General features: G+C 42.0%; 1 protein-coding gene across 1 annotated transcript in view; it reads right to left on the reverse strand.

Moving 5' to 3' along the window:
* Positions 1–14,738, reverse strand: part of MYO16 (myosin XVI) — a 350,065-nt gene extending 335,327 nt beyond the window's left edge. The window contains exon 1 of the mRNA XM_064492981.1: positions 14,268–14,738. Within this exon, the coding sequence (XP_064349051.1) occupies positions 14,268–14,295 (28 nt within the window). The 5' untranslated portion in view covers positions 14,296–14,738. The remainder of the gene's footprint in view (positions 1–14,267) is intronic.
* Between the last annotated feature and the right edge of the window lie 2,663 nt (positions 14,739–17,401).

Here is a 17,401-nt window from a genome sequence, read left to right on the forward strand (position 1 = left end):
GAAAGCAGGATCTCAACAGACATTTGCTCACCTATATTTATTACAGCATTGTTCACAATAACTGAGAGGTCGAAGCAACCTAAATGTCCACAGACAAATGAATGGATAAACAAAATATGTATATATGGAATATATATAAGTACTTTCCACGTTATGGAATATTATTCAGCCTTTAAAAAAAGGAAATCCTGTCGCATGCTATAAAATGGATCAACCTTGAAGACATTATGCTAAATGCAATAAGCCAGTCCCCAAAAGACAAATACTATATGATTTCACTTATATGAGTCGTCTAATTCATAGAAACAGAAAGTGAAACCAAGCAGGACCCTGTGAGGTCTTCCAGGGAACAGACCTGGTGTCCCCCACCTCTTGTTTACAGAGAGTTTGAGCCTCCTAGGCCTCCTCTGAGTTCAAAAGAGCAAATAATCAGAGAAGTGAGAAAATGTAGAAACAAAGGAAAAAGTTAAGCAAGACAAAATAATGCTCACCTCCTCCAGGGATAGAAATCATATCCTGGGCTATATCCTTGAGTTGTTTTGCAGATACTAAAACCCCTACTGGGTGGAAGGAGTTATGCTGACCACCAGCACATAGACCCCAGACTGACTGGAACCAGAAGGTGAATGATATTGACTAACTCCCCAAATACCACCTGATTACCTCACCACCAACAATCAGAAGAATGTCCACCAGCTGATCAAGTACCCTGCAACCCAATCCTCTCCCTCATCCTGCCTTTAAAGACCCTTCTCTGAAAGTCATTGGGGAGTTCAGGTCTTCTGAGCATGAGCTGCCCATTCTCCATGCTTGGTACCCGGCAATAAACACTGTGCTTTCCTTCACTGCAACCCAGTGTCAGTAGATTGGCTTTATGGCTCATTGGGTGAGGAACCCAAATTTGGTTCTGGTTCCACAACAAAAATAGAACAATGGAAAAAAAAAATAGAATGATAGTTACCAGGGGCTAGGGGAAGAGGGAAAGAGGGAGTTGTTAGTTAATGGGTATAGAGAATCAGATTTTAAAGATGAAAACATTTTGGAGATCTGTGGCGTAGGAATGTGAATATGCTTCATACTACTGAACTGGACCCTTTAAAATGCTTAAGGTGGTAAATTCTATTTTAGATTTTTTTTTAACCATAATAAAATAAGTGGGGGAAAAAGAGAATAAGACACAAAGGGCTGCATCTCAGGATATTTAAAAACACAAACATATTTTTAAGTATTTTGTGGAAAATGCAGTTGCAAACTTGTTGTTCATTCCACTTCATACAATGTTTGCTATGAACTCCAGGAAGGTACCTGTCTGGGAAGGAAATTAACATGCTTACATACAGGTGTGACACAAACTCATGCACCCAACAACTCTCCTGGCAGAAATTTCACTCTCAGAATCAATTGTTATAACATGCTCCCAAAGATATTTTTACTGCCTATACAATGACGATGAGACAAAGGAAAAGTAAAGGATTTTCAAAGACAAGAGTGTAATCAATTTCAACATGCTTCCCTAGAGCCTTAAAACAAAATCTTTTTAAGCACGGAAGTTTTCTTAAAAATGCTAAATTTTAACATCCTAGTAATCAAACTGCAGGTCCATATCCCTCTTTGTAGAGCAAAAAATAGTACAAAGAAATATTTTGGGAAGATATAGATGTTATGGCCTAAAATATCTCAGGATTTAGGTCGACAACGCCTGTCTCATGTAACCATGCACTGAAACACTTCTCTGAAAAATGGAGAAATAAACTTAAACAATTTAAATTCTTCCCAAGAAAATCAACAATATTTTTCATCTCACTACTTTACTGATATCTCCAAAATTTTTAATTTATGTATCAAGAGGCCATTTCTTGGGTTTCCTTCCAATTATTAGGGCATGATTTTCTAGTGAGAGAATGTGAAAAAATGTTTTCCCTTTAAATTAAAATGGAAATGAAGCAAATGTATACAACATAAAAAATACTGCACATTCTAAATTACATATATATACACAACAATCTATAATTTTTCACTTTTAATATTTTTGTTACTGTATTTCTTTAATAACAAGTGATTTGATTATGATAAATAACTTTCCAGTGGAACTAGATTTACAGTCATAATTATTTTCAGGATTTGTTTCGGGGTAACAATAAAACTGCAGATTGTTGCCCTGCGGTGGTGATATTCCTGGTTCATTATCCAAGTGGACCCGCATGTCTATCAAATCTATGGTTAATGGTAGGCACCACATTATGGATGCTCTGTCCTGTGTCATCAATAGCTCCACAATCATGCCCATGTGCTGATGCCCAGCACACTGATTTACCCTGATACACAAAGCACCGAATGCCCAGGCTCCGTTTCGGAGACAACCCAGTTAATATTCAGGATCTTCAGAGTTCAGTGATTTGGAATCCCATCTCCGGAGATCAACAATTACCTGATCATTTACTCACTCAGTGAGAACTTCTCTGGGGAAGTCTAGCCTCTTTAAGGTCAGAACTGCCTACTGATTTCTGTTCTCAGGTGCTTGGAATGGCCAACCGTATGGCTGAAATCAAACTCTGTCTTTTCCTGAATGCGCCTGGTTTTGTAAACACCATGCTCCCTGCACTGGTGTCTCCAAGATTTGGAACTGAAATCACTGTCTTGTCCCTTCCAAGAGAGGGCCATGCTATGACATCAGAACAGTCTCAGACAAGGCTGAATTCCTGGATAGCTCAAGAGAGGAGCTCTCTTTAGCATCATAGTCAACAAATAGATTTAGACCCTCTACCACTAAATATACATTTTTGGGCCCTCAAACTTTAAATAACCTTCTACTCTGAATCCACATCTACACATTTCATCCCTAGTCAACATCTTCAATTCTGCCAGACGATTTGTTTAATAGACAAACTCCCTGGTGTTCAGACTGTCTCAGAATGGGATTCCTGCCGATTTCAACACACTAGTTTCTTCCCAAGAGGCTTAAGGTCATGAAAGTCTGAACTCGAGCAATAAAATGGCAGGTAAGGTAGATAAGAGAGACTATGAGATGAAAGAACTTTAAAGAGATGGTGACCAAACCCTGCTGGGTGATAAGGGAGGGAGTTGGGTGAGAGATGCCACTGAATTTCCAAACTGCAGGAGTAAAGGAGACTCCATTAAAGAGGCTATGTCACTGGTTTTGGAAGAGGGGCAAATAGATGTGTGTGTACAACCATGATTAATATCTGTCAATTAATCAATTGACATGTACATGCACTTATGGTGTTAATAGCGCACCAGTAGGAACTATGCCACAAGAAATTGGAATATTTTATGGATATCGGCTGTATAATTTTTTAAACCAGTTATAGGTTCATGCAGATAAGCAACAAGTCTCACCCCGATCCTGATTAACTACTATATATTTTAAAACTTAATGAAAAATGAGGGAAAGCTGTATTATGTGATTTTTAAAGGGGTGCATCTGATTATTTCCAAATGATCTCGAAATTACCAATATTGTCTCTTTTTGACACATCATGGCAGTCACAGAACATTTTAACAAAACAGTGCCTTGGCACATCTTAATGCTAACTTTTAAATGTTACAGAGCGACACTATTTAGCTAGTCATTAGTTAAGGGGAGACACGGGGATTTGCCTTAATGTAGAGTTGGCGTTATTTCCATAGCTTTTAATACTGCCCTTTCATGCAACACTTCTACAGCTGATTTTAAATTGCAAATAAACAAAAACATTTTCTAAATGTAAAATAGGGCTATGTGGCTTATCTGTGTGCCTCTGACATCTGTGGACACATGTTCAAAATTAACAGAATAACACGGAAGGACAAGAGGACTAAATCCTATGGTAAGCAGAGAAGATAAAACCCAAAGAAATTAAGGAAGTCGTGTGCCACCAAAACCAAAATGGAATCAAACAAACAAACAGAAGAAGCCCCTCCTCTGTCTGATTTTCTTGCTTCCTTCCACAGAACCAACATTTTCTCCTCATGCAGACTTGGGATCACAAGCTCAGGATTCAGAAACTCCGTGGGCCCCGGTGCGCGGGCCACGCCGGGCAGCTGGAGTCTCAGGCAGAGCTGCAGTGAGGCAGGGAGTGAATTCTTGACCTTGAAAACACCCCTAAGAAGGGCTTCCTGCCTCGCTCCTGAATGCTCACCTCCCTGGGCCCTGAGCTTGGAAACCTGCAGTCACTGATTTTCCTTTCTCCGTGGCTCCAGCGTCACGTGGTGGCTCGCATGGGTGGAGGTCGGGTCGTGCAAGGTCAGAGAGAGGCTAAAGGGTGAGGCTGGGCGTGCTGGGCTCCACTGTCACCCGGGATCAAATGCAGTCCTTTCAGCTGCTCCGAGTCTCCAGACCTACCGTCCTCCGTGACCCCATCCATGTTGGTCTGTCTTGTCCTTTGTTACTTGGTGTATTTGCGCTCAGAGTCACAGCCGGCAAGAAGCGCTGCTAGAGAGCTTCTCCCCAGAATTCTTGTAGCTACCTGAGACATTGCTCCACAGCCCGCGGGGGTTTGACGGGCAAGGCGGCGTAAGGAGCTCTAAGGCAGAGGCAGGCAAGACGGACATCTCTGAACGTCAAGAAATACCCAAGGAAGGGGCGTACATACTAAACCTTACAAGGTTTAGAGGCCATTTCAACACAGAGAATTGTTGTAGATACAATAGGAACATAAAAAAAGTGTAAAATACAACTTCGTTACAGAACGTTATTGACAGTCATGATGTGAACTGCATTTCCATCTATCATATATTATTGTAAGTGCCATTAATATGTGTCCAATGTTAAGTTTGGTTTTAACACCAAGTCAGGTGTGCTGCATAATCACTCTCTCGTTGCCTGAGGGTCTCCAGACCCAGCCTAGACCTGGCGCAAGCACGCCTTGCCCCGCGAGTGAGGGACTGTGAAGACCCAGCGCTGCCTGCAGAGATGCAGGGATGTGGGGCGGAGAAGGGGGGAGGGAGGAGGGGTCCCTGATGGACTGAGGGACTTCCACAGACACCTATGGAGTGAATAGACATGGTATCATTAACCATGTGTACAATAAATGCTACTTTCCATGCAGTTATTTTATGGTTCATTTGCAGTGATTTTTTAAGGCAGTACTGTTTCGCAGTTTTGATATTAAAATTTTGCAATGATTTGCTAAATTCAAATAATATTTGAAGATTTTTAGGTCTAAAAGTCTTTATATTATAGGTTCTGTATCAAGTCAAGATATCTTTGGCCATTTTGCTAAAAAAGAAAATTTGAATGTCAAACTGACGCCATGGTAGTTTTTGTTAGCTTTAAATCATTTCTGCTTTAGCCTTTTTAAAAGAAAAATAAAATTATGTTGTTTATATTGTCATTAAATTATACAATCAAACAAACAAACAGATAAAAAAAGCAGACCCTGCCTCCAAACACCGTAATGCTTGTGTTCTTGCCTGAAGATCTCTCATTCCTTTGGGAAGTCCTCTTTCTCCATCTCCATTGTCCAGAAATGTCTGACCTGAGTGACCCATTTCCTTGCTGGCCACTTCCTCCTGTACTATGGCTTAAATAAAATCAATATGCCAAGGACCCATGTTTGTCTTAAATGGACCCGTCTCACCTCAACGGCAGATGTGTGCCACACTCCAGCTTACAACTCTGCTGTCCACTCCTATGCTTAAAGGGTTTTAATAGGCTCCAGTCACTCTCAGGAGAAGTCTAACATGGTCATACAGAGAGCAGGTCCTTGGCAACCTAGACCGTCAGGTTTAGGAGGGAAGAGCATAGATTCGCTTTGGACATTTCAAGTTTGACCCTAGATAGGATGTGGTGGCCTGCTTGGGTTTGGATGGTGTGTCCTCGGCGATTCTGACAAAAGCACAGCCAGGGATGCTTTCCTGGACCACCCACAAAGATGATGGAGATGCAATAATCCAACTAGGACGGGTATGAAGAAGAAAAGAGTAAAGCACAGAATTTTTCATGAACCAGACAACCAGTTCTGTTAATTCTTTCTTACACGTATCTCTCGAAATCAGACCGGGGCTCAACGCCTTTACTTACGCCATCTTGATTTAAGCTGCCACCTGGTTTACTGCCTGGTCTGCCCCTGTTTTCAGTCTCTCCTTTAATCTGTCCTCTATGTTGCTACCAGAAGGACAGATCTAAAGCACTAACCCAGTCATATATCCCTCACTCTTTAAAATCACTCCGTGGGCCGCTTTGCATGGCAAATAACGTAAGAACTCATCACACGTGCACCAATATGGAGCGTTGTTCTTTCTCCACCACGGGGCACTCCTTTGCTCGTTCTTTGGCTGGAGCACACACGTACAACGCCGTGTTCGGTTCAGGGCTCTCCTCTCCCCGGTTTCCCCTCCCTCTGATCTTCAGTAAAGGCCTCCTCATCCTTAAATGCCTTGGCCCGCACGCTGAGAAGGCGGGCCCAGCTCCTGGCGCCCATGCCCCAAGGCCGAACTCGGTGCCCTTGCCCTTCCTCCTCCCGGAACTCTGCCTTACAGAGCTGGGGCCAAAGTGCTGACTCACTTTTCCGTCTTCTCTCTAGATTGCGAATCTCTTGCAGAAGAGAGATGTATTTATACCTCTGCACGGAGGGCACTGCATGAGGTCTGGTGTGAGGGGATGATGGAATCACTGGAAAACAACAGATGTAGATGGAAATCGGGAGAAGGACCTGGAAGGGCAGTGTGGGTCAGACTACAAGGACGGTTTTTTCAGGAAATAAACTGAAGGGAGACTTAAGACGTTAGAGGCGGCTGCTGAGTTGAACAAGGCAAGTATTTTGCAACAAATGGGGAACAAAAAGGAGAGTTTGACATGTCAGTGCAATAATGGTATGGAAGCTAAAATGCAGTGATTGGGTGGCAAGACATCTGAGGGACATATACAGATAACTTTTCTAAGAAGTTTGGAAGTAAAGGTAAGTGGAGGTGTGGGATATTAGTTTAAGTAGATAAGAACATTGGAAGAAAAACTAGTATTTACTTATAGACTTGGGAAGTATTAATAAAATGTTAAACAAAAAAGTTAACTTCTGAGAGCCTAGCTTCTCTGAGTGAACCATGTGAAACACAGCCAGCCCTGCCTCAGGGCCTTAGCACTTGCTGTTTCCTCTGCTTGGCACATTTTTCCCACACATCTTCACATCCTCACTTTATTCAGTCCCTCAGAGGTCACTTCTCAAGAGAGGTTGTCCCAAAACAACCTACTTAAAATTGTCCCTCTCTTGTTCTGTTCCCAGGTCACTCATTAGATCTTTTAACTTTTTAGTTTTCTTTACATCAGTTGCTGATACCAATCTTTTTTATCTACATCTGCTTCCTTATTTGCAATCTGTCTCTCCCCTGGTGTGGGGAATTCAAGATGGGAGGGATGCTAGATAACTTTATTCTCCTTGTATCCTGAGCCCTGAGACCAGTGCTTGGAAAAGCATAGGAGATCAATAATCTTTCTTGACTTCATTAATGTATGAGTTCATGAATGAATGAGACAGAAGGCAAATGAAACCCACTTAATCTCTCCAGCTCAGTTTGGCTGCCGTGGAACACTTACACCCCTCAAGGGACACTAGGGTGAGCCAATCATTGAAAGCATAAAGAGTCTCCTTTCATTCATCAAAGAACCTACAGAAAGAGAGGGCATCACATTAGCATAACAGACGTCAAACAGGGCTGTGAGTGTGGAGCCCCTCCAGACATAATGACCAGCTTTTAATAATGCAATGTCAACGTGGTAGCAACACAGAAAGATAATCATGGATGGACCGTCAGAGCGCAAGTGGTCATGACACGCCTAAGAGTCTGAATAGAAGTGAAAGACATGAACAATGCAGCCAAACGTTGAACAACAGATACGTATGATAGTAATGTGTTACTTTATACGTTGTCTTCTACTCTGTTTCTTTGCAACTGATGACACAAGAAGGGTAGACACAGATATAAAATACAGCTAGCTAGCCAGCTAGAGAGAGGCGTTGGGTTTACGGCTTGGATATTGACACAGATACCTGACATTAAAGATACAGCTTTAGTAGCACGTTTAGTGATTTCTGTCTTGTTCTCAGTTGTGTTGGGTTTATCAGGCTTAGATTCATCACTAATATGAGAGCTTTATTTATTCTCTTTATTTTAAAAATGTTCAACAAAATCTTAATAAAGTAATAAAATATTTGTATACATGTACAAAATATTCATATAATTATCAATATACTGTTATAAAGGCAGGACCAGTTTGGAGCAGCTGTGTTATGTACTGAAACTAATTTATTTCATAGAATTATAGATACTACTGATCTACAGATCTTACTCTAATATACTGTTAAATTTAAATTACTGAGCATTATTTTTTAAACCTGATTGGGGATTTTTTTGAAGTTTAAGACTAGTTGAATACTTTTAATGTTGAATGGAAAAGCAAGGATCTGAGAATGTCTAAGGAAAGTATGAAAAATTAATCAGAAGGGACTGGCCTTATTGTATGTTAAAGTTACTATAAAGACACACTAACCAAAAGACTGTGGCCAGCAACTAGCCGAATGGGTCAGGGTAACTCCGAAGCCAGGAGCAGATGTAAGCACATTTAAGAATTAAAAATTTTGAACTGGGAGTTCGAAATTTGTAGATACTGACAGGCATATGTAGAATAGATAAACAAAATCATACTGTACAGCACAGGGAAGTATATACAAGATCTTGTGGTAGCTCACAGCAAAAATAAATGTGATAATGAATATATGTATGTTCATGTATAACTGAAAAATTGTGCTCTACACTGGAAATTGATACAACATTGTAAAATGACTATAACTCAATTAAAAAATGTGAAAAAAAGAATAAAATAAAATGTGACAAAAATGGAATTTCACTTTTTTTTCTTTTTGCAGGAGGGGGTAATTAGGTTTATTTATTTGTGTATGTATTTAACGGAGGCACTGGGGATTGAACCCAGGACCTCATGTATGCTAAGCACACACTCTACCTCTGAGCTCTACCTTCCCCCGCAAAAGTGGAATTTCAATTCAGTGGATATGGTGTGCGTAGAAATGGAAAAAAAAAAAAAAGTGACCGTCTTACATCACACAGACATCTTAATTTTACAAGGATTAGAATTTAAAACATAAAAATTAAAGTTAAGAATAAGATGTAAAAGATTAATCACTTAGCTTTAGGAAAAATTAGCAACCCCAAGAAGTAAATCAAACCAAAGTCTATAATAGAAAAGAGAGACATCATTTCTACACAATTATTAGAAAATTAGATGCCAAGTAACACGCCAGAGACAAAAGAAACAAGTAGGAAGCTCTCCTCAGCACATATCCAGAAAAATGTTAATAGTCCTCAATATAAAAGATCACACAATATTGATAAGAAAAAGATAAATAATTCAATATAAAAATGAAAACAGATATGAAGAAATAAGGCCAATGAAAAGGGGGGAAACTTCTTCAGACGCATTAAAGTAAAAGCAGAGCCTTGTGAGAAACTCCTTCCCTGCAGAGCTGACAACACATGAAGAGAGACCGAGCATCTCAGGGTGGCAAAGGCGCGGGCATGTGGGTTTCCGCGGGTGACGGCAGTCTCCGGTGCGATAGCTCATTGCAAAGAAACCTGGCGGTTTCTATGGCTCTTAAAAGCCACGTGCAATTGGATTCAGCAGTACCACTGTTGTGAATCAACACCCCAGCAATACAAGCCAAAAATGCTCAAATATAATGTCTTAATGCCTATCAAAAAAGAGAGAGTTTATAAACAAATAGTTTAACAAATGCTAAGGAATATTACTTAGCTATCAAAAAAGAACACCTTGATGTATCTTCATTAGCCTTAGGCATGTCTTCATTAGCTGGAAAATACGTCCACATTGTTAAGGGAGAGAGAGAAACGTCTGAGTTAAAGGAATATATTTGGGAAAATATAGATGGTGTTTAAACCACAGGAATGGATGAGGTCACCAGGGACTTTGCGAAGTGTCAGGGCCAAGCTCTAAAGAGAGAAAGCCAGCAAAGAGGCAGAGGAAAAGCCATCAGGGAATTAGGAGAAAAATCCCCAGAACTATAAAAAGAGGAAGTGAAGCCATGTGAGACATTGAGCAACACAGGGAAGGACCAACGTGCCCTGAATTTGGCCACATCAAGGTGGCTTAACCAAAGTGGATTCAGTGGGGTGGTGAACGGAGGAACCTGCAGAAAGGAAAGGGGGCGTACCAATTTTCCCACGTGACCATGAAAACAGAGAAATGAGTTGGTGGCCGGAAAGAAATGTGAGGTCAAGGGGGACTGTCTGTATTTAAACTGATGGAAATGGTTCAGTGGAGAGAGGCTGGTGGTTCAGGAGAGGAAGAGATAAAGGCAGGGGGTAGGCTCCAAGGGATGAAGTCCAGAGCACGTCGGCTCTGGATCCGAGGAGGAACTATTCAGGATTACCAGACAGAAGTGAGCACAGAGGAAGGCCGGGCCGGCACCTTTGTCGACCTGACGGTGGGAAAACTCAGGACTTACACCTGATGGTTTCCGTCTCCTCAGGGTGGGAGGTCCAGGGGGTCTCTAGGTCTGAGTGACCATGCCTACTGGGAAACATGTAAGAGTGTGGGACAGTGTTGTCCATCCGGGATTAAAATGAAATCAGTCTGCCTGTGCTCTGACAGCCTCCCTCAGCGACCACCCGGCTGCTGTGGTGTCAGGACGGACAAGTAGGAAAGCTGGGGTCAACCTGGGATAGGTGTTTGTCGCTTGAGCGTAGCAGAGGGAGGTGAGGGCGAGGGAGTGGAGGGGCTCAGGGCGGCCAGGGGCTCTGGAGGGGGCCGGGCACGGGAGCAGCAGGGAGCTGCTGAACTGCTGCCCCGGGGGGCTTAAACAAGTGAAGGGCATGGACAGCCAGGAGAAGGTCTGGGAAGACGGTTTAGCAGAAGTAGCATTTAGGAGAATGACAAGAAAAGAAATAAGCTGACCTTGCTATTGTAAAATGTGTTTAATATGCAAAACAGCGGCCTTTTCTGGTGTAACTCCTCCTTGGTTAGCAGGTCTGGAGTACACCTCTTTTACATCACTTTAACCCTCCTCCGACTTCAAACGGTGCTGTCCCAACCCCATATACTGACAGATGAAGTCAACCTGGGGAGACAGAAGCCAGGTGCAGCTGGCCTCGCCCCTGGATTCCCGAGGCACATGAGGGAGCGTAACAGGGCAGACCTCAAGCTTCTGCTCCAGGCTGTTGAGAGGAAGCCAGGAGGCAGCTGCAAGGTTGCACGAGGCCCTAGGACTCTGTGAGCCCGTGACTGCCCTGAGCCCCGCCCCTCATTTCTGCTTGGCCCTCAGCTGGGCTTCTGGCCAAGTTCACACGTCACTCTCACCAAGCACAACTGAGTCTCGCGACAGACCCAGCAGAGGCCCTTCTTGACACGGGAGACATCAGCACGCTGTGTCGTGGTGTTCCTAAACTCTCCTGCTACGTCTTGCTTCCACAATCAATGTCTATACTCTCGTTTTTAACATTTCTATATAAGACACATGGAGCGTGTAGAATTAGGCCAGGTCCCGTGGAGGCAGAAGGGGACGTGCGTGGTGACATGGGTCTCGGCCACTTCTTTCTCTGAATAGTCTTTCTTACACTGTCTTAAAGTTCTGTTTTCCTGACTGTATAAGTAACACATGCCCATTGTAGACAATTTTTAAAATACAGAATAGTTTATAAAAGTAACTGATAACTATAATTAATTATACAAATAACATATATTTAATTAGTCATAATTAATATATCAATATTTAGAGATGAATAACTAATTATAATTGATAATTCTAATGGCGAGTTATAATTATAATAACCAGTTACAATGATAGCTAATTATAATTATAATAACTGGACAATTCCATAAGCCAGAGTTAACTACTGTTGAAATTTGAGTTTTGACCTTTTCAGTAAACATGTGCTTTACAATGAAACAATGAATGTTTCCCTAGATGATGAAAAGCTCCCTGGGCGCATTCTCCGCTGGGATCCCAGCATCCCGCCCTAAGGCTCCCTTACAAGGATCACGCGTGGTTCTGTTGTTCAATGTGTTCAGGAGCTCTGGCTCCTTCCCGGAATTAGTCCACTTCCCGCACTGCTGCCCAGCTCCGAGGTGGACATGGGGCGCCATGCACAAGGGCCAGGGAGAAAAGCAGGCATGTGGAAGACACAGAACTCACGCACAGAAAGGATGGAGCATGAAGAACACAGCCGCCAGCTCGCCTCACCAAGGGATTGCGTCGGTATAAGGGACACGGGGACACACTGTGCTAACACTTTCTGCATCAGAAACAATCATTAAACTGTGGGTTATGATCCTTATCAATAAGCCCTTCTGATTCTGGAAATGCCCGCCCCCACTTTTCCTTCTATATTCTACTTATCCTTCAGGATCCAGCTCAAGACAACAAAAGGTCCCTAGACGAGGGGCACACAATGACATATAACCTCTGACCCCCGGAGCGTGCTGTCCCACGCTGCCAGAGAGGTTAGCATTTGACAGTTTTCATGCTTCTTTCCCATTTTCTAGATGTTGCCAAACGCAGAGCTTAGAACGCGGTCGGATCTTTAGAAAGCAGTCGGGAATTACTTTGATAAACTCCGCAGGAACATTTTTTCCCAGGTATTTGGAACATTTCACTGCTCATTAATTTCAGGTTTCATCTGGACTGCAGGAATTATCACTCACACCTCCACTGGCCAGGCATCATCACTTCTAATTTTCTAAAACTCTAAACTCAAATAGTCCCGCTGAAACAAACGTAAGGCAGGAAAGATCAGTCTCACGTTATATTTGGTGACCCTCTGCTCCCTAAACCCCGACATTCACACCACTCTCTCCCTTTGTCCTTCTGCCCCATGCCCCACAGCCACCTTCCTCCAGGCGCGTGCCTCCTGCCCAGGGGCACCCATGGCCCTTGTAGAAATGGTGCTGAGGGTTTCAGGAACTTCTCTGCAGAGGCACAGAGAGGAGAAACCATGACATTCTGCTGGTGTAGTAAAACACGGCGGTGGGGGGTGGCGACACAAAACCCAGCCAAGGGCGCCGTCCTCCGTGAATGTCACCAAGACGAGAACCCCAAGATATCAGAGGTTAACAAAAGATGCTTCTCATCATTCCTAAATATGCTGCTGATTCTCACAAAGTAATTTTTATTAATTAAAAAGCCAATTTTCAAACTCACAAGCTGATTTCACAAGGGAATTCTCTTTGGAGTTAAAATTGTCCTGCCAGTCCAAAACATGCCTCTCTTGGCTGAAGCCCAAAGCATTTTTATTTTCATTAATCATAGCATTTTCATTCTTATATGCATCCCTCCAAAAAGACAAGAGAAAGGTCAATTCCGCCCTCTCCTAATTTGTCTGATGTTTTTAGGTCCCCTGGAGTGCCCTCCTCAAAATCCACTCAAAACATGTGTTCCCTTACTGATGTTACTCAAGTGTAACCTTGGTATGTCCTCTGTCAACAAAACCTTCATCTTTAGGAGGAACCATTCTCTACAAATGTCATCTGTCACTTTAAGACAATGACATATATGTGCAGAAGTTTTCAGAAGTGCCACAGGAGGAAAAAACTGTATCTTTAGCAAGCCATCTTTGCCATAAATATGTCTCCCTTTTCACTATGAGCAACCAGAGAAGGTTTAGGTGCGGCTTTCATCTGGCTCAGAAAATTCCGTTAAAAAGTCAGACATTGAAGAAACCCTTCATAAACCCATGAGAAAAGCCAGTGCCGAACTATTTTTCGTCAAACTAGCATCAGCGTAGAGCATTTGGTACCGATTGTCCCCCGAGTCCCTGAGCACAGCAAGGACAGAAGTTTACAGTCAAGGATAAGCCCCAAATGAAGCTTACAAGTTGAGCACTGGATGGAGATACATGCAGTAAAACTTGAGAATAAAACAATAACCAGATGGCCTCAGCCATATATTCATGAACTAAGTTTTTATGCAAACACTTTATTAATACACGCTGATACCCAGAAATAGCCTTATAAAATTATTTTGTGTGGAATGCTTTTTAAAAATGGCTGTGTATCTATCTTTTTCTTCAAAAGCCAGAGTTGTAAAGATTTCTGTGCTATCAGCGTTTGGCTCACACGGGGATTATTTCACAACCCAGTATCAAGAGGAAATTCATTGATCATGTAAAATGCCTTGCAAAGTCACCCTTCTGTGTCACCCAGGCAGATGTGGCATGCCAGACGACCTGCCTTAATTCTAGCATCCGCATGAAATGGTATTTTAAGAAGACACCCATCTGAGTAAAATATCAAGGTTACTTACAGCACTTGATAAAATGATAGTGAGACATCTTTCCATCTCAGGCAGAAATCGTGCCATGGGGTTCCAGCATTCTCTCCTGCTACCGCGGTCGTCCCCAGCAAATGCATTATTTAGAGCTTTGACTCAGGTAACAGTTTGCCTCAGGATGCATTATTGAACCCAGGCTCTGCTCCATGATCGTGCAGAAAGCTTCAAACTCACTCCCAGCCAGCAGCTGGGGGGAAGACAAGCCTCTGCCGGGGTCTGGAGCCACCGCCGCTGCACGTGCTATTGTAGCGCCTTGATTGACAGGGCGCCCGGTGCCACGGTCCCGGGAACAGTCCGCTCTAATTGGCGCCGGCGTGCAAGCACCTTCTGCCGGCACGAGGTGTGCTGCACTGCAGCTCTCCCTCCCGGTCCTGCCTCTTAACGGCTTTTCAACAGCTTTCAGATGACAGCCCACTGGCTAGGGAGGGGCTGGAGGGAAACGACTCAAGGAGGCACCGAAACCTTATGTGTGCACATTGTCCAAAGAAGAATGAGACCAGATCCTGAGCTGGTCCCAGAGCTGAGTATTTTTAGTTGCCACTGGTTGCTGTGTGTGAATATGAAATGGACAGCGGAATCTCAAAATAACCACCCTTAGAATCGGAGCTCTTGATATGCCTCTCCAAGCGAAGATATTCCGTTACCTTTCACAGCACAGCTTTTTGGTTTTCTATGCAGAGTGTACGACTTAAATTATCTACCAAAAGCTTTGGGTTTGCCCAGCTTTGCAAATTTAGGTTTCTGCTTCCTCGGCAGAATGCAATGAATTTCACTGCCCAACTAAGCGAGGTAATTCTCTCTGAAGTGGGATCAGAAAGAAAGAAAGAAATATTCTTCAAGGGTTATGGCAATAAAAATAAGCACCATACTCATGATGTGACAGCCACGTCAGCCAAGGAAAAGGTTGTATTTAGGCTGCTTACAAATGCAAATCATTATTTAAAAAAAAAATTAACACTTCTTAATGATCTAAAAAAATTTGACATAGTCTAGAATTTGTGTTTCAAATTTTGAGGGCCCTGGAAAGATAACGATGAACCACGTGTTAAATACGTACATCCTTCGAAGACCAGAAGCCTAGGTCTTGGATTCCCTTACTAAGCAAAACTCAAGGAGTAACGCCTTCATTAAACACAAAGATTTTAAAGCTCAAACCTATGTAACAAAGGTCACGACTGAAATTTTCACTGAGGAAGGCTATTTTTGGAGGACAATGTGGAAGAAAAAGTTCAGGGTTTGGATCAGAATGGCCTGAGTTCACATCCAGCTCCTACCACGTGCTTTAGCTTCCCAGAGCCTCAGCGTCCTCGCCCACAGAGGGAAGTACAGTTCCTAACCTTTATTCTGAAGGTTAGAAAAATACATACACATATTCTAGTGGATATTGTTAGTTTTCAATAAAAAGGTTCTGTCAGCATTAACAAGAAACCAATATTTAGCCAAATATCAAATGACTCCCATGGACACCTTAACTTGTTTTCCCAAGAATTAGAATGAGAGTTTTCAGCCCTTTTCAGTAATGCATTTTCCTATTTGTCCATTTATTCCAGTTAATTACTGAGAGTCATTGTTATCAAGTCACCATTTTAAGTGCTTCTCAGGAATAAAACTATGACTACAATATTCCTTTATTTACAAGGAATATAGAGTTTAAGAGTTCCTTGTGTTTTGAAATGTTTCCTAATAAAACCATGAGAGACAACAATTTACGTCTGTTATCCAACAGAGATCCAGGCTCTCTCCTCTCGCCTCAGTCCAAGTCTTCACGTACGCAGGCAGTGAGGATGAGTGTGGGTAAGCACAGCGTCCCTTCGGGGACAGCACTGTCCATCTAGGTCTGCCTGACCCTCCTCTCGGCAGGAAGGTCGGCATGTTATCTGTATACACTCCTAAAATACAGGTATTCCTTTGCTTTCTGCAAATTGCATGCCTCTACATAATACATACTCAACAAACATCTTAAGACAAGTGACTTCTCTAGCACCATTTACTCACTGAAAGAAAAAAATACATAATGTGTGAGAGTCAAAGAAGCATTGGCAAATTGACAGATGATTAGATAAAGAAGTTGTGGTATATCTATATAATGGAATACTACTCAGCCATCAAAAGAATAAAATAATGCCATTTGCAGCAACATGGATGGGCCTGGAGAATGTCATTCTAAGTGAAGTAAGTCAGAAAGAGAAAGAAAAATACCATATGATATCACTTATATGTGGAATCTTAAAATAAAAGAGATAAACAAACTTATTAATGAAACAAACAGACTCACAGACATAGAAAACAAACTTATGGTTACCAGGGGGGAAGGGGACGGGAAGAGATAAATTGGGAGTTCAAGATTTGCAGATACTAACTATGACATATAAAAGAGATAAACAACAAGTTTATACTGTAAAGCACAGGGAATATATTCACTATCTTGTAGTAACTTATGGTGAAAAAGAATATGAAAATGAATATATGTATGTTACTATATGACTGAAGTATTGTATTGTACACCAGAAATTGACACAACATTGTAAACTGACTATACTTCAATAATATATATATATATATAAAAGAAAATAGGATTGTTTTGAGCCTTAGAAATCTATTATTAAAGAACTTAAACCCCCCTCCTGTAAGAACCATTACCAAAGTCCCTTGTGAGAATTAATATGTCAAGGACTTATGACCAAATATGTTTATTATTCATTTATTCCATAAGTATTTGGCAAGTTGTTGTTTTTTGGTACTTGAGGTACACTGGGAAGGATGACTTCATCACTGCCCTTAAAGTGCTAGTGGTCTGGTGAAATACAGACCATCAAGTCAGCACAGTGTAGTGTGCTGAGAATTACAGGACAAGAATTGGAGACCTCTAAAATGATATGTAGGAGCAACAGCCAATCCACTCAGGGTTAAAGGAGGCTATCCGAAGAAAGTTATTCTTAGTTTTATCAAAATATTTAGAATCTGGTTCATATGCATGAACTGTATGTACATAAAATTCCCCCAGATTAAGTTTCTCTCATCGTTCTATCTCAGGGAACTACACACTCATACTTAAATCACTGATTCAACAACATTCAACCACACAGAAATATATCTTTATATTTTCT

Source organism: Camelus dromedarius, chromosome 13 (assembly GCF_036321535.1).
Source record: "Camelus dromedarius isolate mCamDro1 chromosome 13, mCamDro1.pat, whole genome shotgun sequence".
NCBI lineage: Eukaryota > Metazoa > Chordata > Mammalia > Artiodactyla > Camelidae > Camelus > Camelus dromedarius.